At 43.6% G+C, this 22,729-nt stretch overlaps 1 protein-coding gene across 2 annotated transcripts in view; it reads right to left on the reverse strand.

Annotated features, from left to right (window-relative positions):
* Positions 1 to 22,729, reverse strand: part of LOC147238619 (zeta-sarcoglycan-like) — a 48,384-nt gene that overhangs the window by 12,171 nt on the left and 13,484 nt on the right. For both annotated transcript variants that reach the window (XM_086198090.1, XM_086198091.1), the window contains 4 exons: positions 17,818 to 17,919; positions 4,264 to 4,351; positions 1,643 to 1,765; positions 909 to 981 (listed from right to left, as the gene is read on the reverse strand). In XM_086198090.1, the coding sequence (XP_086054216.1) occupies positions 909 to 981; positions 1,643 to 1,765; positions 4,264 to 4,351; positions 17,818 to 17,919 (386 nt within the window). The remainder of the gene's footprint in view (positions 1 to 908; positions 982 to 1,642; positions 1,766 to 4,263; positions 4,352 to 17,817; positions 17,920 to 22,729) is intronic.

The raw sequence follows: 22,729 nt of genomic DNA on the forward strand, positions 1-22,729 counted from the left end.
AGGAGTTGTTAGCGGCCAATTTTCAGCTCCATGATGGTAATTGGGTCTTTATGTCAAATCAAATTAAAAAGGGGGACAGAATAATCAGCTGACAGACTTGTGTGTGTGTGTGTGTGTGTGTGTGTGTGTGTGCTCTCTGGTGATGCCAGCGATTCTAAGGTGGTCTTGTTTTTTTCTTGTCCGTGACAGCGGAGGCGCTGCCCGGGGGAGTTAAAGAGACAACCTGGACAAACTTTGTGTTTATTAAATGTATTTGATGAAATCCCACTGGAGTAAAACTTCCAGGTTGTCTCTTTAAGGCTTTGACCAGTCTGCAGCTGGTCACATCTGAGCTGAGTGTGTGAGCCTGCATGTGTGCGTGTGCTTTAAAGTAAAGCCTCATCAGTATTCCTCTCACTCTGAAGGAATTAGCTGCCAGAACACTTGCTTTTTCTGCCAACTTTGATCCCAGTCCTCCCTCCAGGAACAGTAAGGTGGACAACAAACCACGCTCGTTATAGCTTGTTAATGGGCTCAGAGCCCCGAGGCAGAGCGCGGCTCGGGGATCACATAACACCGGCGTATGCATCTCCAGTCTCACCCACTTTCTCCGGGCTCTCACGTCGCTTTCATCAATTCCTGCTACCGAGTGTAACTAACAAATGAGCTCACCCCCTGGCTGTGAAGTTAATGATAATGGTCGAGTCTTGTTTTAAATGTGTGATAACGGGTCGACAAGTAAATGTTCGAGTTTACAACATGATTGAGAGTAATGACATAGGTGAATAATGACTCCTGCCACATGCCCACCCCCCCACCCCCCCACAGGCATCGACTTTGAAATGTCACGGAACATTCATCATCATTTAATTGAACAGGATATGAACACGTGGCATTTAATGATTTTTCTGTAAAGTTAATGAACTTACTTCAGGTCATCTGAAGCTTTGGCCTGGATCAGCGGGGTTTCTACTGAATGCCCAAACACGGCACCTTCAGAGCCTGCCCATGAAATTGAGGGTTCACACAAAAATACTGAAGTTAAGGACAAGAGAAACCCAGGACAAACACACCCAACTACTGTCTCTGCGGAAGACTGTGTTAGATAAATCACTTCTTTGATAGTTTTCAAAAATTGTACCATCTGAACGGATTCTATAAAACAAATTAAAAATGCCACTGAGGCACTAAAATGGAGGCTGGAATGATTCTTGGGGTGCCACAGGCACGTACTAACATTTGGAACAAGTGGAGGAAGAGTTGCAGCGAACGAATGAAGGCTAAAAAAAAGCACACCAAAAAAAACCAAAAACTTTTAAACATGAAACAGAAGAATGCAGCATACCAAGCAAAATTTCAGCGAATAAATATGGGCTGAGAACACAACTGACGACATTTATATTCATCTGTCCTGTTGTCCTGTCTATGTTGGTCTTACCATGAAAAGTTTTGTTCATCTCAAACTTGAGTGACGTAAAAGGGGTGGCTGTCTATCGGTTCTCGCTTCAGCCTCCAACCTTTTGGTTTACTTTGGGATTTGAGAAGACTTTTTTGTTTTTATTTATTTTGTAAATGAACTGAAGAAGCATAATTCATTCATTCAACAGCCGACAGGTGCTTGTGTCTCAGATCTGCATCGAGTAGCAGGCGCCGCAAAGGTTACCTGTGACAGTGAGTCTCTCTGTTGTCATGATGACTTCCTCCTCGTCTGCGGTGAAAAGCAGCCTGCTTCCATCTCTGCTTCGTACCTCCAACCTCTGACACTGAGCCTCCACAGCGTCAGGACCTGGAGAAACACAACCACTTCGTTGACGTGACATAACCTTCGAATCGGCTGCCGAATACGTCATTTTTAGAAGATTTAAACAAGACGAGAACCCCGTAGACTTCAACGAAGACCACTATTATTTTAATACAAATTTGATTTTGTCGAACTTAACGGTGCAGATGTCAGATGTGACCTCTGTTGTCACGTCTGTTTTTGTAAATACCAAACAAAAACAGAGAAAAATCTGGTTTTATTTTGTTGACATATGAGTAAGAGGATTTTGGAGCGCTCCTTTTATCAATCCATAAATCAGAAATGGTCAACACAATCATAAAGATGGCTGTTTTATAGCTAAAATGGTGGTCAGGCTATGTGTGATATATGAACTGTAAAAACCTTCAGAATACTGATAACTGAGTAAAACTGGAAGGTGTGGTGTCTGACTTGGAAAGTTCAGGGCAGTCAGTGAATATTACTGGCTGAGTTTATGACACAAACTTTGAAAATAAAAGACAAACACCTTTTTTTCCGATTAACATCGATTCTCGTCCGAAAGGTCCAATATCTGTTTGGAAATTCTTCAGCTCAACCTTTCAATAAAAGTTATTCCCCTCTGTGTTAGCCTCCTGAGATCGCACAACCAGGTCTATTCACGTGAGAGACGGGTGAGGCAAAACATGACCGAAGCCTCTCCACTGACAGCACCGTCGCGCCCGAAGGCAGACGAAGAGCTGGACAAATGTAAAGCCGTTAAAACCGGAGGTAAAAACCTGTGGACCACCACAAAGCTCTGAAAGCACGAAACCAGACATCAACCAGAATCGCTCTCAGCAAAGAAGTCCGACCAAACCACACTGGAGAAGACACCTGCAGTCGAGTTCCCATCAAACTTTCCACGTAACCAAAAATATATCTGAAGCTGGAGCGCCGCTCATTTGGAGGAAGGTTCGCCTGCACAGCACTGGAAATGCTGGTTTCTTGTCAATCAAATTAGGACATCAGTAGCGACTCCCGGCCTGACACTCAACACACCTCACACTACAGTGACTGGCTCAGGGTGTCAAACATCAAACGCCCTGCATCCATGGCAGATGTGGCCTCTTCAAGCAGAGCAATGTGAGTCTGCTACCATGCTGGCAATGATTCACACTCAGAAACGCTTGTTCCCTGGTGAGTTCCAAAGCGCGAGCTCGGACCTCTTCTGCTGTTCAAAAGGTACACATTTTCAAAAGTTTACTTCTAAATGCAAAACTGATCTCACCTCCGACTGCCGCACGATGACTTTTGAAGGTTCAGTGTCTATCATCTTACTGTATTCCCCTTAGATTCGCTGGTATTTTGTCATAAACCTAAATTACGTCATGATGCTACGTCCCCTGGGCACTACGACACTGAAGGACATGTCAAAGCCAAAGAGAGGGGGGAAAAAAAAAAAGTCAGAGGAAAGTGAAAAGGCGTTAAATTCATCGTAGAGGAACCAGGGACTTTCATGACAGTTATATTAACAGTTCAGCCTGTGACCGAGGCGTTCCAGAACAAATTCCAACACTTTTATCAGTCAGCAATGCTAACCGTGAAGCTGCTCTCAAATAAAGTTTTCAGGCCTGTCGAATCAGCTTTTGCAAACTGTTTGGGCGTGTAAGACTATTAGCGATGTGAACTACTTTGTGGAGTGGCTGCTCTGCCGATGAAAAGCGCCCAACAATGCAGGATGAGCCATGCATTTACAATGAATGGAGAGAAGAAAAAAAAAAAAACGCTAATCTGTTCTGCGGGTGACGAATATTAATTCCTGTTCTCTAGACTTTGGTGTTTTTCCAGATGTGCATGCCCAACCCCCCCCCCCCCCCCGTCTCCACCCTTCCAGTAATCCACGAGCTGTGGCGGGTGGGGGGTTTAATCACTCTCGCCGAGTTCCATCTAATTTTCGACGAAATGCACTTTCAAGAAAAGGGCACGCTAATTTATGGGCGAAGGTCGAGCATGACCAGAAAGTGTCACATCACCAGTCTTGTCAAATCAGCATCAACTCTCAACTTATGTTGGCTAGTATCAATAGCTATTACTGTTGATAAGCAGATCATTTACTTTCTCGTGGTCATTAATCATGTAAATGACTTTGGTAATTTGGACTGATTTATGGTTACGCTTGACGATAATAAGAAGAATCCATTGCCCTTTCGATAAGTGACTCAGAGGTTACTGTCTGGAAGAAAGTGCCGCATCTTTGCAGCCACTATTTCAATATTACATTCTTAAAATCAGATGAATCATGAATTAATTAATGGCTGCGCGAATCTAAATTAGCCAATCGGTGATTTAAGGTCACTGTTTTAAAGAGGTTATACTCAGAGGCATAAAACACAAGTGTAAGTAAACACACTGAAGGACAGCAAGTTTAACACCTGTTGCCCTCGGTCAACCCCCCCCCCCCCCCCCCCAACAACGATGATGCAAATCTTTTATGTTGACTTTTTCCACAATAAAGAGACTCATAGGAACAAGTGGTGACTCACCCACGGTGAGCTGGCCGGTCAGTTGGCCCTGGGTGTTTCGGGCGTTCAGCGTCATGTTCTTTTCAGACCGCAAAACCAAGAGGCTGTCCTAGGGGAAGCATGGATGGGATTGGAGAGAGAGACAGACACAAGGAGAGGGAGGGAGGGAGGGAGGGGGGATGTGCTATGTTAGGACAGGAACACATTTTACTAAAATTACCAGCCTGTTCTTTCTCTGCTTTTATCCATAAGCTGTTCCATCCATATCATTCATCCAAAATGTCATTAATATTTTGTAGGGGAAAAAAAATAAATCCCTGGATAATTGCCAAGGTAACAACACTGAGGTATTTGGTCAAAAATATTGTGACACTATTTTTTCCGTATAGCCCAGCCCTAACCAGGCGTAAGTGGTTATGTGCTCACAAGCACTTTCATTCCTGTTTGATAAAACCTTTGTTCCTAAACTCGACAACTTCGACAGGCTACTGCTCACTCACACACAACTTTTGGGAACAGCTGAGTTGGCTGTGTGGCCTGCTGCATCCACAGGAGACAGTCGGCTGTGCTGAGGTGTGTTTCGGGAAGAAACACCAAACACACCTCATTAGCCAGCCTTGCACTGGAGTCGCATTTATCCCAAGTGCGTCATTTTCACTTTATTTTAAACTTAGAAACCAAGTAAAACCAGATACAAGTCACGTCTACGAAAGCTTGTCGATGGTGTACTGAGCTCCAAGTGTCTTACGCAGCAGCAAAGACCTCTGATTGGCTCCCATGTGTTCATGGGCAATATTTCAGTTTTATTGCTGTTGGGATCTGGGAACATCTGTAAAACGGAGGTGAAGCAGGAGTGAATCAAACAGGTTGCAGGCCAGTAAGAGGAGTAAAAAACTCAAATAGGATCGAAAACTAGAAGTGAGAGCCACTAAAACACAAGAAACAATCAAGGACATTAAAACATGTGATGCTGGACATAAAATACCTTAAAAAACAGACAAATGCATTCACGCAGAGTTCCTGCCCTAATAAATATCTTTATATTCTACAAGTTTGTGTTTTGTCTCTGTTTCAATATCTATTGTTTAGTTCAATCCAAGCTGTGATTCAGCACTTGACCACAGTCCTTAAATGGCAATAAAGATTCGTTTTTTAGTAAAGGTACAAAAAAACAACCAAAGTCTACAATTTACTGCATTTAATTAATCACAAAAGACATCTTGCATATGAAAGAAATAAAAACTTTACTTTTCAGCGGCTTAAGAATTGATTCTTAATCATCTCAAGTATATATTCAAACACATCCACTTTCAAAAGGTTAATAAAATGCAAAGTGTGAGGAGTTAGAAAAAAAATGTTTAAAAAGATAAAGATCCATAGTGTCGACCTGGTAAAAAAACAAAACAAAAACAACACATCATCATCAAAAACAGCGTATGTCCAAGAATGAAAACACCAAAACTATGTTAAAAAGTCACCAGAGTGATGTTACACTTCAATTTGGGCTTACGGTTCAGTTGACGCAATCACATAACTTAAAATTAGTTAAGCTGATCCTGCTTCAGTGATTATAACGCCAAAGTTCTTTCCTTAACGTAGTTTTACAACAATACTCAAACAGGTCAGCAGAGGGCGCATCGCAGTTGGAGGGGATTTTAAGCGCTTGCTCGGGGCAAGTGGTGCTGAGTAAATCCATCAGTCGAGCTGGACACAGGCTGAAGTTTATGCCTTTATGTTTTTAAACATCCAGCAGGGTTTAATGTCCTCATCTCTCCCTAACCCCCGGCCCAGGAGAGGCAGCAATCTCACACAGAACCCAAATCAAGAGAATTTTCCAAGGAACCGCTTTAACCAACGTCCTTACAAGAGATGTAACACGTAGTAACAATGTGTCATGTGCTCGAGGTGTTGGAATTTAAAAACACCTAATGAAACGAGCACAATCCAGCTTGCTGCCCGTGAAAAACAAAAACAAAACTGTTGGTTCTCAACTGGCGGAGTAACAGCGCCATCTTGGAAAAGTACCGCGGTACGCAGCTCTTCACATTTACCGGTTACTTCAAGTTTGTTACCTGTCAAAACTCGTTTACAAACCAATCCAACAATCATTTTAACATTTCGAGATAATATCTCTGCTGTTTTAACCGTTGCTGACCTTAAAACGCAGGTATCATCCTCCGGAATGACAGCAGGGTCCCTGCAATTCCCGCTCCAAACATTTCCGAAAAAGGGGCGTGTCCCTCACCTTAAGAAACCTGCCGACAACACTGGTTGGCCACTCAATGGTTCCGCCCTCCTTTTCCCTTTATCATGATGTCAATAATTTGTTTGTTACAGGTACACAAATAGCAGTAGCTTTATATTAATGCATAAATAATTGATTAAAAAACACATTTCAGGTTACTACACGCTCCCCAGCAAAGAAAAGCAACTGCTTTCATTTAACCCACAGTGATTACATGTAATGCCTCCAGTTGCACCATTAACAGTACCAACATCTGACACATATGGTATGTGAACACCCAGTCACAGCCAGGTCACCTTTCAGAGTGAGCGACATCCTGGGGGAATCCTCCACTTGTTGAGCGATGTGTCTTAGTGCTGCCTTGGATCGTTGTCATCCTCAGTGAATATTCCTTGCTACTCCATTTGTGATGTTTCCCTTTTCCCGTCTCTAAGGCGAGTTTTGCTCAGATCAACCACCGCTAGGGTAGCCAGTGACGAGAACCGCCTTCCTCTTCTTCGGTCACTTGTATCTGAGCTCCGCGTCTGTTCTTTGGTCTTTAAAGTTTCTGAGTGCCTCTTGGTTCTGGTACGCTTTTGTGGCTTAGGCTTGACTCTGAAGTTGCGTACAAGACCCCGTCACGAGGCTCTATCTCCTGTCGCAATAGTCTTTGTCAGTGGGGTCCAGTTGTCTTGTGGTTTTTCTGTAGAGGAGCCTGTTCTCAATGTGTAACGTGTTCCACTCATTCAAGAACCCTTTTCGTGTGTCAGCTTTGTCATTCTCCGCTGGTGCAGATTGTCTCCCTTGAACTCCATGACCTTTCCTTTCCTATCGCCACTCTTTGGGTTTTTCTCAGAAGGCTGCCTCTATTTTTTTCGGAGGGTGGTTCAATAAAAACAGTCATGTGCTGACAAAAGTTTTGTGTCTTATTCTTTTTTATTTTATCCAGTGAGACTTCTTTTTCTCCAACTTAAGTTTTGTTATTTTTCATACATTGTCTTCCATTGTGTTGCATGTTCTCCCTGTTCCTGTGTGGGTTCTCTCTGGTACTCCAGCTTCCTCCCACAGTCCAAAGACATCAAGAGGGGACGAGGCTGATTGATACTCTAAATTGACCGTAGGTGTGACTGTGAGTGTGAATGGTTGTCTGTCTCTGTGTGTTGGCCCTGAGATGCCAGGGTCCAGGGTGAACCGTGCCTCTCACCGACAAGATTAATTTGATCTGGCATAGCAAAAATAAGGGATTACAAAACCCGGATCATTCTGATGAAATGTTTCAGAATACTTGGCGTTGGGGACAAGGGGATAAGGTATCCGCATTGATGTTGATTTTGTGAGGCCGATATCTGATGTCCAAGTCAAAATCCGCGAGCTGTCCCACCCAGCCGACTGCATCAAGTAAGGCAGAACTCAGGACAAAGGTCAGGGGGGTTGTTGTCTGTGAAAACTGTGAAATGAGGGGCGTAATTTAGGTCATCTTTACATTTTTCACAAATCGCTCACTTGAGTGCCAAGAACTCTTGATTTCCACGATAAAGGTGATCGTTCTGTTTTGCTGGTGTTCCTGCGTGAAGCATCTGTCCAAAGGGTGAAAAGGTGAGCGAAATCTGGGTGCGCCAGAACTGGGGACTTTCCAATCCACTTGGGTTCCAGAGAATTGCTGGAAGAGTTTTTGCTCTGGTTTCAGTTCAAAACTCATGGCACTGTAGGGCTTGGAGGACTGCACTCTGCACAGCCCTCGGACGTGTTTAAAGGTCTTCAAGAAAGCAAGCACGTCATCAGCGTACGATACTCAGAGAGTGTCAAGTGTCTCCTCCATGTGAATATGAAATGCTGCAGGCGCATTAAACAAACTGAATGGTATGCTGACCCACTCAAACAAAGCAAAAGAGGTGGCGAATGCTGTCAGGTACCTTGATCCCTATGCAATAAAGTCTTGATGGTAGGCTTTGTCCTGGTCCAGGACTGAGAACCAACTATACCCTTCAAGGGGTGGCACTGCTCGGAGGTAGAGTGGTCATCTAGCAAGGGTCGCTGGTTTGATCCTCGTTCCCCGCGGTGACATGTCCAAGTGTCCTTGAGTAATTGATCTGTATATTGATCTGATTGAATAGTACTGATCCCCTAATTGCTCCTGATGGCCCTGTGATGGACAGGTGAGCCGTCCAGGGTGAACCCCGCATCTCTCCCGATGTCAGCTGGGATAGGCGATGGTAGACGCCAGGGGTTCTGAAAGAACCTGACCGCACTTTCACTGAGCAACAGCATGAAGCAACGGCGCTTGTTACCGACGTGCGCCCTGTCTCTGAAGTGTTCTCTAGACAGCCATCTTAATTTTTTACACCTTGTTTGTGGTGAAAATAAAACTTCATCACCGAGGTTGAACGGGAAATGGAAACTGTCAGTCGCCAACATTAAACCGATCGTCGCAGTGTGAATGGTCGCTCACACTCATCTGTCAATCATATTTATCGTATGAATCTCAGCTGCGGCTGAGAGTTGAACACGTTGAATGTTAAAGTATATAAGAGTATTAGCAGGTTGTAAGAGGTAAACAAATATAATATTCATACATGGATTAAATATCTGCAGTGATCCCCGGCAGCAGACACGATAAGAGCGTCTCCTCCATGCGCCGTGTGTGAGGCGTCATCTGTGATTTAAACCACCGACATGCCGCAGTGAAGCCGCCATCCTCCTTTACAGCTGATTTATTTACTTGTTGTTTATCTGATGATGTCATGTCAAGATCAGAGAGGCCGCTAAAGTCCTTATAAATGTGTCCATGAGTGCAGGAGCATCCCTGCAGCAGGAAATATTGTTGGACATTAACAGCGGAACGAAAAATTTTAGTCCAGAGGAAACTCTAGACAGCCTTTAGTTTTTGAAACATGTTTGAGAGCAAAATCACGTTGTTCTTCTGGTTTGGGATTCATTTCTATTCCAATCACTGATAGACAGAATGTTTATTTTTGACGCTATTTCATCAAAAAGGGAGGATCGCATAAAAACGATGATCCGCATTTCTACTCAGTTGTACTGATCGTAGCAAAATGTCGACAACGTGGCAATGATTTCCAAAGTAAAAACCTACCAATAAAACAATCCCAGCAATAACGCATGGAGAAACATAGTATCGGCACATCTCCGGGAATCAAATATTCATGATCATTTGAAGAAAGATGTTTTTTATTTTATTTTATTTTAAATCCAACCAAATCTACTTTGCAAATTCCCTCGCGGGCTTCTATTTTGTTGTGTTTGTAAAATAAAATTAACATGAATCAGCATTTAATTTGAATTCCATCTGATGAGTACGCCGTGATGCAGCCTAACAGCTTTAATTAACTTCACGCTTTCCCAAAAGAGGCATCAAATTATAGAAGATTATCTCAAGTTTGTGCACTCTGCAGAGGTCATCTGATTAATTTCTATTCCCTTCTTGCTCTTTTCCAATAGAAATGCGCATCATGAGCCGAATAAGGAGAACATGACTTTTTGATTTGAAGTCTCCCCTTAATGAGTTTATAGGTATATGAAGCGGTTTTCCTGCGGGAACAAGACACCACTTCTTTAGGATCACATGAAAAGGCTTGCTAGTCGCCGCGCCTGTTAAGGAAGGTCAAGTGGAGATCAGAGCGAAAGCACATAAAAAGAAGCCCGTTGTTGTAGGTGCACTGGGCCTCGTCAAACTGAAAAATTACCATGGCTGCTGTAAGGCGAGGGATGCTGCCCTGCATTCAATGAATAAAATCACAGCCCAAAGCAGAAGCACGGCAGACTGCATCAATTAAATAATTTAAAACTAAGCAACCATATACAGTATAATGCCGCTGTCTTCCTGTGAGTCAGCGTTAAAGTTTTCCAGGAGAGATAAATGGGACTGCTAAGGGGTTTAGCACCACTGTAATCCTAACCAAATATCTGCACTGAAATATTTAAATCTGTAATTATGTTTTATTGTTGTACTGGAAGCGAATTTACATGCAGAGATGAGCACATATCATGGGACAAAAAAAACAAAAACATGTCACAAGCTAAAAAAAGAGGCAATTATTGTGTCTCTATTTCACGCAGGCATATTTAACATATTTTATTAAATGCCTGAGTATTTCGGTGTAATGCAGTTAGCCAAATTTAATTGGCTCCAGAAAACTGAGCTTGTTTGAAATGTTTGCTAGATCTGTGAGGCTCCACAAACCCCACCACCCCACCCACCACCACCACCACCCGTCCCCCGTCGCAAAAAAAGCTTTGCTTTTAAACTGTCAGAATTAAACGAGTGGAGGGTTTTTTGCCGTCGTCTACAGGCTTTAATGGAGATACGGTGGTTGCAGCCATCTTTGGTGAGGGAGAAGTTTCACTCCAATAAATATACACCTGCGTCCAGCGCTATTTATACATCAGTCAGGGTCCCTGGAGATGATAACAAGAGCCAAGAGTCTGAACAGGAAAGATTTGATGAACTGTGTCTGGGCATTGTGTTGCGGTGTAGACTGAGATTTTAATCATAATGGGACACAAATGAAAATATATTACAAATAAAGGAGTCAAACATGAGATGAATCATGTTCTCCTTGGACAGCACGGATTGCCTTTGGATTAATATTCTTTAACAAAAAGTAGCGGATCGAAGCGTCCCAAGGCGGCGGTAAAACGTGACCTCTCTCGCATTGATGTCGAGTTGGCGACGCCGCCGCGATCGCTGAGGGGTCACGGAAGCTCAGGCACGAGTGGCAGATGCACAGAAATTGTCTGGTGCTCCTTCGACGTTCACTTAGATTTTGGCGATTTCAAGACTAATGAGGCTTTCTGAGTGCGTGTCAAGCTTTAACCCTCACCCCAAAAAACTTTAGAATTCTCGCAATTCAATACTCAGGAATAGGGACAGAAATCGCTAACCAATCCTAAGTCAGAACCGGTTCCAACTAACCAATTCCATCAGAATTGTATGCCTCCAACATTATCAATTCTTCTGAAGGATTCTCTCAATTCCCTGCATGACGTTTTCCGATTTTCCAGAAATTTTGCGTGGCGGTACATTGCGTAACACTCTGCGACGAATCAGACTACACGAGGCAGCAGCATCCACCATCTTTAGCAGCATCACGGAGAGGAGGAAGCGGTCTAAAATCGGGCTCCATTTCACGAAACACAGCGAAAATGCTGCCGTACGCAATCATTGCGATGCTGTGATCGCGCGAAGGTGGGAATACCAGCAACATGCAGAAGCGTTTGTCCACCAGGCACCGTGTTAAATTCCAAGAATGCCATGTGTTTGACATACGGGTGCTGATGTTGCTGGCTGAACAAGCTCCTCTGCTGACGACGGTAACGTTCTCATGAAATAAGCACGCTGTCGCCTTGCAAGAGAAATAAAGTGTTGCTTTTGGTGCAGAAGAGTGTGTCGAACTCCTTTTTTGCTACTCAATGAACAGCTCAGGAACCGATCTGAGAACTGACAAGGAATCGGATTGACGGGGAGAATCGACAACGGCATCGATATTGATAGAAACTTATCAGTTCCCCCCCCCCCTACTCAGGAATGTTATTAAGCGGCTGGATAAAGAGAAAGTATTGTGTTTGCACTCGTATCAGTGGTAGTACTGCAACCGTGTAAGTACCTTCACCCAGAATGTGCCTGAGTTTTGTGCTGTGGTCGTAGATGGATGTAATTACTGTTAGCTATTTTACATTTCTCGCTGTTATTGTCATTATTGTTTGTTGCGTCCATATTTCCCCGTCCCCGTGTCCTTGCTTCTTTCTGGGTCCACATCTGCCTGTCAGTCTCTCTCCTCTTACATTTGCATTTAGCTGGAGCACATGTCAATGTCATTAGCAATGAGTAATTCTACAATTCATAATCCAGATTGTTGATTATTCATTCCATTACCTGACAGATTAACTATTGATATAGTTTTATATCAAGGAATTCTACATAATAAAAGTGTCAAGACTGAGACCGAACTGGCGTTATTCAAGAGACAGAATCTCAACAAGTACATAAAGTTTAATGAGAGAGGACTTTTAGTGCATTTAGTGTTTTCTCAGACCCACAACAGCGCCACTGAGCTGCCATTATTGTGGTGTTACCATTACCAAGATGTTTCACCATCAGCTCCAACAGCAACATTAAAGCAGTAAACTCGTCTTTGAACATGGGCTATTTGATGTGTTTAGTTTTGAAGTTTCTGTGTAAGGAAAGTAAAAAGGGAAAAGGAACGCCTGTTCAAACATCTGGTCTGGGAAAAAAAAAAAAAGGGAGCGTGAATTATAAATGCAATGTTCTTTTGACGGGTGAAATTTCAAGAGTAACGCTGCTTGTAAAAAGCTTCAAATTACAGCTATCCCCCCCCCCCCCCCTTTTGCTTTCAGATGGGTGACATTTCAAGTGCCAAACTGATTTCACATGCCTGGAATTAAAGTTATACTGTGGCTTTCAGAGGCTTGATTGAGGCGGTTGTGTGGCAATCGAATGCTTGAAATTTCGAGTGTAAACAGTTTCAAATGGTTACTATTACGGTTCTATTTGCCCTCTTTCATGATCCCTACTCCTCCTAGTAGCCTCTTTTTCCCCACCCCGCGATTCACACGTATCCGAGCAGTGCCATCAGCCAAAGCTGACAGGAGGAGGGAGGGATGAATAGATAGAAAGGAGTGCGTTGGGGAAGACCCGAGGGTGAGGGAAAAAAAACAATGTACGGAATATTCCATCCATCTGCCTGTCGGCTGTGACGGACAGCTCGGCACAGGTGTATAAGAAAACTGCAGTTAACGTGAGCAGCACAAAACTCCACAGAGCCATCGTTTTATTGAGCGCCTGCAGTCCAGTTTACACTTGAACCTTCCAACATGAGTGCACATAATTCCACAGCTGAATGCAACAATGGTGCCATAATTTAAGTTATCTGAGTGGCTTTTCAAGTAAAAAAATGTTGCAGAGCTATCGTCACAAATGTCAAGATCTGTTGCTTTTCTTTCCTTTTTTTTAATCTTCTATTACATTTGGATAAGTCAGCTTGCTTTCTGTGAAATTGTTTTTCAGAAATATGTTTTCATATTTGATATTTCCTGCACCAGAGGTTCACAAACTTTTTAAGTCTTGTACCCACTGAGACATTCAGCCTCCAGCAGCGTACCCCTACACAACAGACGGACCATTCTCACAGGATGCTAAACTTTGTAAGCCTTCGACAGATAGGAAGGAAACAAACAAGAAATGAAGACATGACGGCGTGACAAACAACCTTTGCTTCAGATGTTGCATTCACATGGTGTCAGACTAATGACAAGACAGAGAACAGACTCAGAGAATTCACATCAATAGCCCTTGTCAAATAAACAAACAAACAAAAAACAATTTGGCAAGTCAGAGAAAAATTGTTACACCTCTCCAAGTTGATGTCACATACGCAGAACGATTATCATAAAATTCATGCAACATCATTTTTTGATGGGCTGCACGGTGGTGCAGTGGTCAGCACTGTGGCCTCACAGCAAGAAGGTTCCAGGTTCGAGTCCCGGCTCCAACTCAGGATCTTTCTGTGTGGAGTCTCCATGTTCTCCCTGTTCCTGTGTGGGTTCTCTCTGGTACTCCAGCTTCCTCCCACAGTCCAAAGACATCAAGAGGGGACGAGGCTGATTGATACTCTAAATTGACCGTAGGTGTGACTGTGAGTGTGAATGGTTGTCTGTCTCTATGTGTTGGTCCTGTGATGGACTGGTGACCTGTCCAGGGTGAACCCTGCCTCTCACCCGTTGATGCTGGGATAGGCTCCAGCCCCCCCGCGAGGAATAAGCGGAAGACGACAATGGATGGATCGTTTTTTGATCACATATTATCTAACATGGTATTAATGCTAACCGTGCAGAGTGAGCTACATGAGCTGTAAAAGCTGCAAGCATTAACAAATGCTCTTGCTCTTTATTGTCATAGAAAATAACTGGGAAAAAAAACCAATAAATGTCTTGTTTTAAACAATATGAACATTAAAATGCAGCTCATCTTGGGTTAGGGTTCGGGTTTCGTTACGACTGAAGCGCTCACGGAAAGTCAGAAGAACTGCTAGGCTAGGGCAGCCAGGCTGAACATTAATGCTAGCTCAGTCAGAAAAAGTGCTAGAAACAGGCGGGGAAAGCATAAAGCACCGATACATTTTTGATGGAGGTGTTTCGAGAGGATTTTTAAGATTTTTATTTTGGCGCGCCACCTCACGTCACCGTGCACAACGTTTGGGAATCACCATCGTGCACCATTAAGTTGATTCATTACAAACAATTATTGGTTGCTTGTTTTTGTTGTTGGCACCAAAAAATTGGTATGGAAAAATCCTATTCCAACTTTAACTTGAAATATTCAATGTTTTCATACATCGTGTAGTAATAAGGATTTAGTAGAAAAATAGTAATTTAATTTGGCTTTAAATCTGTCCTCTCTGAGGCGGTATATGCATTTACTAAATGAATTTATCCCTGGGCGACACAGCTGAAAATTTGGACATAAAATGCCTCATTTCATTTCATTACGGATGGTAATTGATCATTTTAATAATGTAATTTTAAGAAACATATGAGAAAAAAAAGGCTCGAGTTCTTACTTATTGAGCCACACAAGTAAACGCAATTAACAAGTCAAACTAACAGGACTGCAGGTCGTTTCCTGCGACAGACAAGACGAAGGTCATGACTGATGACATCTTTTGTGCAGAAAAGGCTGCGAGCAACGAAGGTGATTAAATCACTTTTCTAACTCTGTCTTTTTTTTTTTTTTCTTGGACAGTTGGATGAAAAAAACCTGCCACGCTGGCGAGCTGACCTTCCTTTTTTTTTCTGTTCGGTTGCAACTTGTTCGCCGTACGTTCCTGTCACATTCGACGCGGTTTGCAAAAGGTGAAACTATCGTACACTTCAAATGACAACTAACATCTCCAACCTTGTAACCAAGAAATCTTAACCGGGGTTGCTTTTACTGCGCCAGCGGCCGAATTGCTATCAAGAATTGAAAGATGCCTCAATACCTGGAGTTCATCTCCAAACTGTGATTTATTTGTTTATGCTTTGAGTTGAAAAAAATGCCAACAGGCTGAAACACAGCAGAGTAAACCAGAAGATGGGTCAATTCTGTATTTTTCATGGCGTGAAACTGTTTTGGCTGTGTGAAAGCGAGAACTGCTACGAGTCACGTGGCTCGTTTCACTTTGTGAAAAGTGAATTTTAATTTTAATTTTAAAGCGCTGATGAGACGAGGAAAGTTTTGCACAATATCCATCCCTGAATTAATTATTTAAAAAAAACAAAAAAACAAGGCCACTGCCATCGGTGAGGGTCCTGGTCACTCGATCAGGCTAACACACGTTAGCTCAGAGCAGGCCTGTATTTTCGAGCTGCATGATCTGGGGGGAAAAAATAGTCAACTGCCTGATATCGCCACTGAGCTATGAGGGAATTTTAATTTCTACATGCGTGTTATGATTTCTATCTTGACAACCCATTAAATTCATAATGGCGTGGTTTTGGCGGGAATCTGCTTTCCCGAAATGTGTTTCAGTCCCTGCAGCAGGACGATAGACATTGAAAATATTACTTTGCTACGTGATTATCCATGAACAGCCACTGCGCCATCCCGGTCTTTGAATCATGTTTTGATGAACGGAGACTGTACCGAATGTAAGAGACACATGAAAACAACACAAGTCTCGATTTAAAGTGACCTCCTGGAATTTTTTTTTTCTTCTTCTTCTTCTTTTTTTTCTTGCTTGACCAGCGACTTAAATAAACATGAGCCACAAAAAATGCAGCAGTTTACAACAAAGTTAAGTCCCATTGCACATTGGGCTACTGAGAGTGTTGATTCAAGGAGGTACTTTGCCTGTAATTCGCTGCCAGCCATCAGAGTTACTGCCAGAAAAAAAACAACCCCCCCCCCCCAAAAAAAACCACCCACTTGGAGAGCTATTTCCACTTGCTATTCACAGATTATAACTTCAATCATTGATGAGGATTCAAAGCAACCGATTGATCTGTAGGAAGTAAAATGAAAACTACTGAGAGTTCTGCCTCAACAGAGGCTTGGACTGGGAACACACACACACACACACACACACACACACACACACACGCACGCAAAAATAGTGCATTCAACTTTAAAATATCTGGGGTGTACTACAGTGTTCACTGCTGTTTGTGGTAATAGCTTATTGATCAGTGGTGGTTATCTGACTGAGGAGAAGCACTGTGCAGCGTGGTGGGAACTCATTGGATAACCATAATCCCTGCTCTAGCTGTGTGTGCTTGACATATTTCCTCAGGTGAGAAATATTGAGTGACCCATGGAGATTTTTGTCCTGCAAAATATCTCTGGCGCGGGCAGATAAGAGGGCCGCTGCACTGGCTCTCAGTAAAACAAGACAGTAAAAACGTCTGCAGGTGGAAAGAGATATTCGCTTTGTCTGAGACGAGCGTGCCGTAACCCTGACTTGTTTGCCAAGGCTGTTATATATTTAAATCGGCGTTTAGCTCCGAATGGAACATCAAAGTGTGAAGAGGGGTGCGCCAGTTGTTCCTCAAATGCGCTGTGGTAAATTGTACACACTATTGAAACCGCTGCCTCCATTGACTCCTCTCGAAAATCAAATTTACATGGAACCCCAGCTTCCAGCGCTTGAAATTGCTTTCTGCAGCATGCCTAATCACTGATGCGGGGATGATACAACTGAGCTCTGTGATTCGTGTAGGAAAAGGAAATTTGGATCAACTTTGCTCTGGAGATGTGTTGGTTAATCTACTAAACATCAAAGAGGAGAAAAGGGGAGAGAGGAAGTGCAAGAGGGGAATTTATCATGTGAGCTTGATTGGAAATCCAGCGGGGGGACTCCGGTCCCTCTGTAATCAGCTGTAATCTCCTGTAGGGTTGTCTGTGGCCTGAGAGGCGCCGATAGGCAGCCTATTACCCATCTCCTGCCGATGGGAGGCCCTGATAGTGCGCCGGTGGAGGATGACAGGAAATGAGGAAGAGAGGGGCACTGGACAGAGGAGTGCAATCTCTCCTCTCCAGAAACAAACACAAGGGAACATCAAGTCGGAGCTCACGGGGGGGGGGGGGGGGGGGGGGGTGACGACTTTTTTGTTAATTGATCAAGTTTTTGTGAATTGATCGCAACTTCTTCAAAACTGCGAGGTGGATAGCAGCTCGTCTCGTTTCTCTCTTGCGAGATCTCTCTCTCTCTCTCTCTGTCCGGTGGCGCTTTTCCCACGTACGCCAGCCGATGGTAGTTATTCCGAGCTGGTCTGCGCGACGGCGTACTGACAGAAATCAGCTCAAATGGGTGAGAAGAGCACGGGAAGCAACTTACCCTCCGGGATTGGATCTCGTTCACATAGAGAGGCAAAAGAAACTCTGAGATTCCATCCAGATGAATCCCATCCTCGCTCAAATGGAGGTTCCCCATTCCATCCTGAAACGTAAGCAGGGGTGATTAATACACAGCGCTAACGTGCCATACTAACATCCTTGACCGAATTCCTGATTTAATTGAAATGATTAAAGCTCCATAAACCTTTGAAATTGCTGCCAGTGAAAGGAATTAGGCAGGTTAGGAGCTGCCGCATTCCAGATGGGCCAGCACTGTGTGACAGGGATAAAGTAGGACACGACATGGAGGTGACAAAGCCACAGACACTCAGAGGTATCAGGGTGACAGGCGAGCGGGCGCTGATGCGTCAGCCGTGGATGTGAATATGGAGAAGATTGATGAAAAATGACCGAAGAACTTCAATCAAACTTATGGTCAGACGGATTTACATGGGAAGACTTTGAATTATGAGAAGAGAAACCTCATTGAAAAGTCAAAAGTCAAATTCCGAAAAAATGGCCAAGGCAGCATCGGTGCTGGAGATAGTGGACGAGAATATGCAGAGGAGGAGGAGTGGCAAGAGCACTCATTTTCAAGAGGAGTTGAAATCTTCATCAAATGATCAATGGGAAAACGTAATAATCTAATCTAAACTATTTTTTTCTTTTTTTTTACTCAACAGCTTGACGTTTTTTAGCGACCTGCGCGATAAAGGCTTCACACAAAAGCAAAAAGTCATTTATGGGGTAAACCTGATGTTATGTTTTTTTGTCTCTTGTTCCCGTTTCGTCTTTTGAAGCTCTACTTACAACGTGGTTACGATCAACCCCCGCGAACTGTGAATACTTGCAATTTCCCCCCGGTTTTCAGATTTTCACGCGTGTTAACGGTCTTTTTTTTTTTTTTTTTTAATGCGTCCGTACTAAGTACGACACCGACCCGCATCGATGTCACACGGTTGTATGACCAAATTTGTTTCTGGAGCGTCGTGGTCGCTGCAAATCAATTCCACCTCCAACCACAATGTGGGTTGTAATGGAAGCGTGGCGCTTTGTGGGCAACTCAGAAAAAGGAGATGGCGGGCAACTCTCTGTCAGCTGTAATTTCCTCAGGGTTCGGCCACCTGGTGCATAGGTGGAACCGGACTCACGGCCCCCCTTTTGATCTGGAGAGTGAAATATGAACTGCCATTTACAAATTGCACTGATTTATACAAACTGCCAAAACCTGAACGAGTCTCAACTCTTCACTGTAGGTCCAACAGTCCCGAATACTAAACAAGTCATTATGCGTCCTTCATTTCACATCCAGAACACACACAAACACACACGAGTGTTTCCAGTGCTACTGTAACTCATTAGCCCTGTACTAGGTGATACACAAGGTCTCTGACTAATGAGAAATTATTATGGTCTAAGTTGTTCCCCCTCAGGCTGAAGGGCGAGGGAGATGTCAATCAAGCTCGGCGTTTATATATCCACACAAAAAGTCGTCTAATCAGCAGAGGTTATTATTATTTTCAACAGAAAATGCATAACGTTGTGGAAGTAAAATGCAGAATGATTTGACAAATTGGTTGCCTACTTTTTCACCTCACATTTATTCAAGACTCAATGTTGGAGGTAGATAATTCAGCAGACGTCGGCCATGATTATGCTTTGCCACACCACAATGAGCAAAGTGAAGGTTGAGGGCAGCTTTTGGAGGCTCGTGTGAACAGATGGTCCCACGGGGAGATGTTGGAAGAATCAAATGGAGCTAGCAGCACAAATAGATGGAGCTAGTGAATTAGACAGGCAGAGTACAGCGAGGGGCGGGGGCGGGGGGGGGGGGGGGGTTCCATCATGTGGTAGAGAACCAGGAGGACTGGCGACAGACAGGATGACACAGTCAGACGAGAGGAGGGGGTCGGTGGGGTGGTGTGCGGTTATTTTAGTATGTCAGCAGCCAGAATTTTAAGTCCTTCCTATGCTGAAGTGGAGGTGATGTGGTGGGTGTGAAGAGTCACGCTGTAGTCAGTCAGACAAGCAGGTGGGAGTTACAATGGCCTGATCGTGACACGCTGAAGGCCTGGATTAGCCCCTCAGAATCCCTGACAGAGGGAAATGGACGGACACAGGTGGAGCGATGGAAAAAAATGACAACTGGCAGATTTTGTTCCTTCAGCTTTAAAGAGGCAACCAAGGTTAGCCCGGCTTCCTCAATACGCTGGACGACGTGGACTTGAGCTTTGTAAGCTCGCTTCATGTCGATTAAAGGCCATTACGGTCCGCACAGGGTATCACAAAAAGATTCTGTGCCAGTAAATGCAGTCCTGGCAAGAAGGAAAAACATCTGTCTGCCTAAACCCACATGCATACAACTCATCAGGATCATATTTCTAACTCGCAAACACTCAGAGCACGTGTTCCCGAAGTACGGTGGATACAGAATTTAATGCGGATCACCAGCTGGCCGACGCACGCCGCTGATCACATTAACTTCTAGCGGAGGAAACACGTCTGCTAACGTGGGGTAAAAACTCCAACTGCTTCTCGTTATAAATCGTTTCAGTGTCTTTACAGTTACATGACTATGGCTTTTGAATAAATAGCTAATCACCATTATTACGCCTGGCATCGTGATTGTCATACCATTGAGATATCAAGCGAAATGTTTTTAATATTTTCCCCCATCATGGATGGATATCCCATTCCTTTATTTGATAACCCATTGTGTCGCAGGACATTTCTGCAGCAAATAGTCAAATTACATGAGAATAAAATGGTATTTTGACCCACAATTAGCCTTGAATAAATATTGCACTTCACAGAAAATTGTAAACGGCAACACTGCTATTTGCAATTAATTTCAAGTAACTGTGCAGGCCTACAGAGCAGCTTTACTCCATAAACACCCTGCGCTTACTTCTTTTTCAAAATCAAACCATTTAATCATCATTTCTCCAATGCAAACGAAAGAAACTGGTTGACGTTACGACAGCATATTTGCATCTGGTTTTCAATCAGGAAAAAATAGAGAGGAAAAATATGTTTAGCCTTAACCAGAAAGAGAAGATTTATTTAAGGTCTTCTATTTCTTTAGTTGTGGGATTGTGGTACGATCTTTCATTCAGGCTTACTGAATCTTTCTAGCATGGTGCAAGCTGGCACTCGGTCAAGCGCAAGCCTTATTGCTAGTTCCAAGCCGGTGTTAAATGATGTTTTCCCGCCAAGCTCCCTCGTCCTTTAACTAGCGAATGAACTTGAGCTCCGTCTGTGCTGGCAAGTGTGTTGACGAGACGTGGTCTGGCGAAACCAATGTGCATTGCTATTTTGGAACACCAGAAAATGTCTGCACCATGGACCAAGAAGACGCTGGTCTTTGGTCAATGGCTTCATGCGTGAAGTGCCAGAAGGGCGCAACAAACAGACGAGCAGATGCGCAGTTTTGCAAATGATGCCCAAACACCCCCCCCCACACACACACACACACACACACACAGAAACATTGGCTGCCACCTCCTCCCAGGCCTGCCTCACCTCCAGAGGATTTGGTGGATTCCTGTTGCTCCTGTAAATAAAAATAAGACGCGTGCCTCCACCTGACGCTCGAGGAAGTCCGTTTCTTCAGATGAGAAGCTATCACTTCTCCAAAGTTTAACCACTGAAACAGCAACATCACAAGTCAAGGCACAACTTGGGCTACAAAGGGAATGACAGGTGACAATCTGATTGGTTTTGAACACTCCTGAACATCCCATAGCCCGTCCGCCTGGGGCCAAAGATCGCTTAAGTATGGTCCTTAGTCTTTACATGTCCACGGACTTCCAAACATATTTTGAATAACTTGTTTTAAGAGATTTAAAAATCAAAACCAGACGAATGTGCTGCCTATTACAGCCCCAGTAGAAGGGTCGGTGGGTTTCTAAGTCCTCAGAGAGGAGGAGAAGGAGAGCACACTTTCCAGGGGCAACACCAACTGCAGTGATAAGGTCTTTTGCTCCTGACACAGACTGATGGGAGGCGAAGGAGTAAAAGAATGATAGCAACAGTCAGGGGATGCATCCGTCACAGAGGGAGGATGCTGCCATCGGGAGTTTGTTGACAAAATGGTAAATTGTGTGCATTGTCCCTGAAAATGTCACAGGGGACTCTTAGCGTCTGTGTATTGGGTCGGCGCTGGAGATGAACACATCCTGCATCAGCTGGCACCGCTGCCAAGTCTTTGCTGGTTCTTTATCAAATCCAGATGAGGTGACGCGCACAACATGGGAGATGATGAATAAGCTCTTCACATGAAGGTTCGCATCAGGCTCGGCGACAAGGTCGAAACTGGCACCAAACTTCTACACAAGTAACACACAGGGACACTTATCTCAAAGGATTTAACTTGCAATCTCACAAAGCTTTCATGAGAACATTCTTACGGTGCGCATTTTCAGCAATTTGCTTTTTCACATGACGCACAGTTGAAGATATTCGACATGATGTAAGTAGGACAAAAAATGCTCATTGGTTCCTGTGATTCTAACTATGAATTTAAAAGGTCTGATTGTGTTTTAATCAACATTAAGCGAGTGAGTCATTGACGGCGGACTTTTCTTTCTTCTGTTTCCTAGTTCCACACAACAACAACGCACCATCTCTCCTTCAACGTCTGTAGAAAAGAGTCGGCCATATTTTTTATAGTAATTCATCAAAGAAGGCTGTCAAACACTGGTTCCAGCCTCTTAAATGTTTAATCCTGATACTTTTCTCTGTTTTATTTAAATTGAAAATGGAATATCTTTGGGTTGTAGGAGAATGGTAAAACAGTAAAAATAAATAAATAAATAAATAAATAATGAAGGAATCAGCCTGGACTCAGGGAGCATTTAAGGGCATTTTTTAAAAAATGTAAATTAAAATAAATTCCTCCAAGATGTTAGTGG

Source organism: Aulostomus chinensis, chromosome 24 (assembly GCF_037954235.1).
Source record: "Aulostomus chinensis isolate RoL2024-O1b breed Wild chromosome 24, RoL_Achi_v1.0, whole genome shotgun sequence".
In the NCBI taxonomy this organism is placed as follows: Eukaryota; Metazoa; Chordata; class Actinopteri; order Syngnathiformes; family Aulostomidae; genus Aulostomus; species Aulostomus chinensis.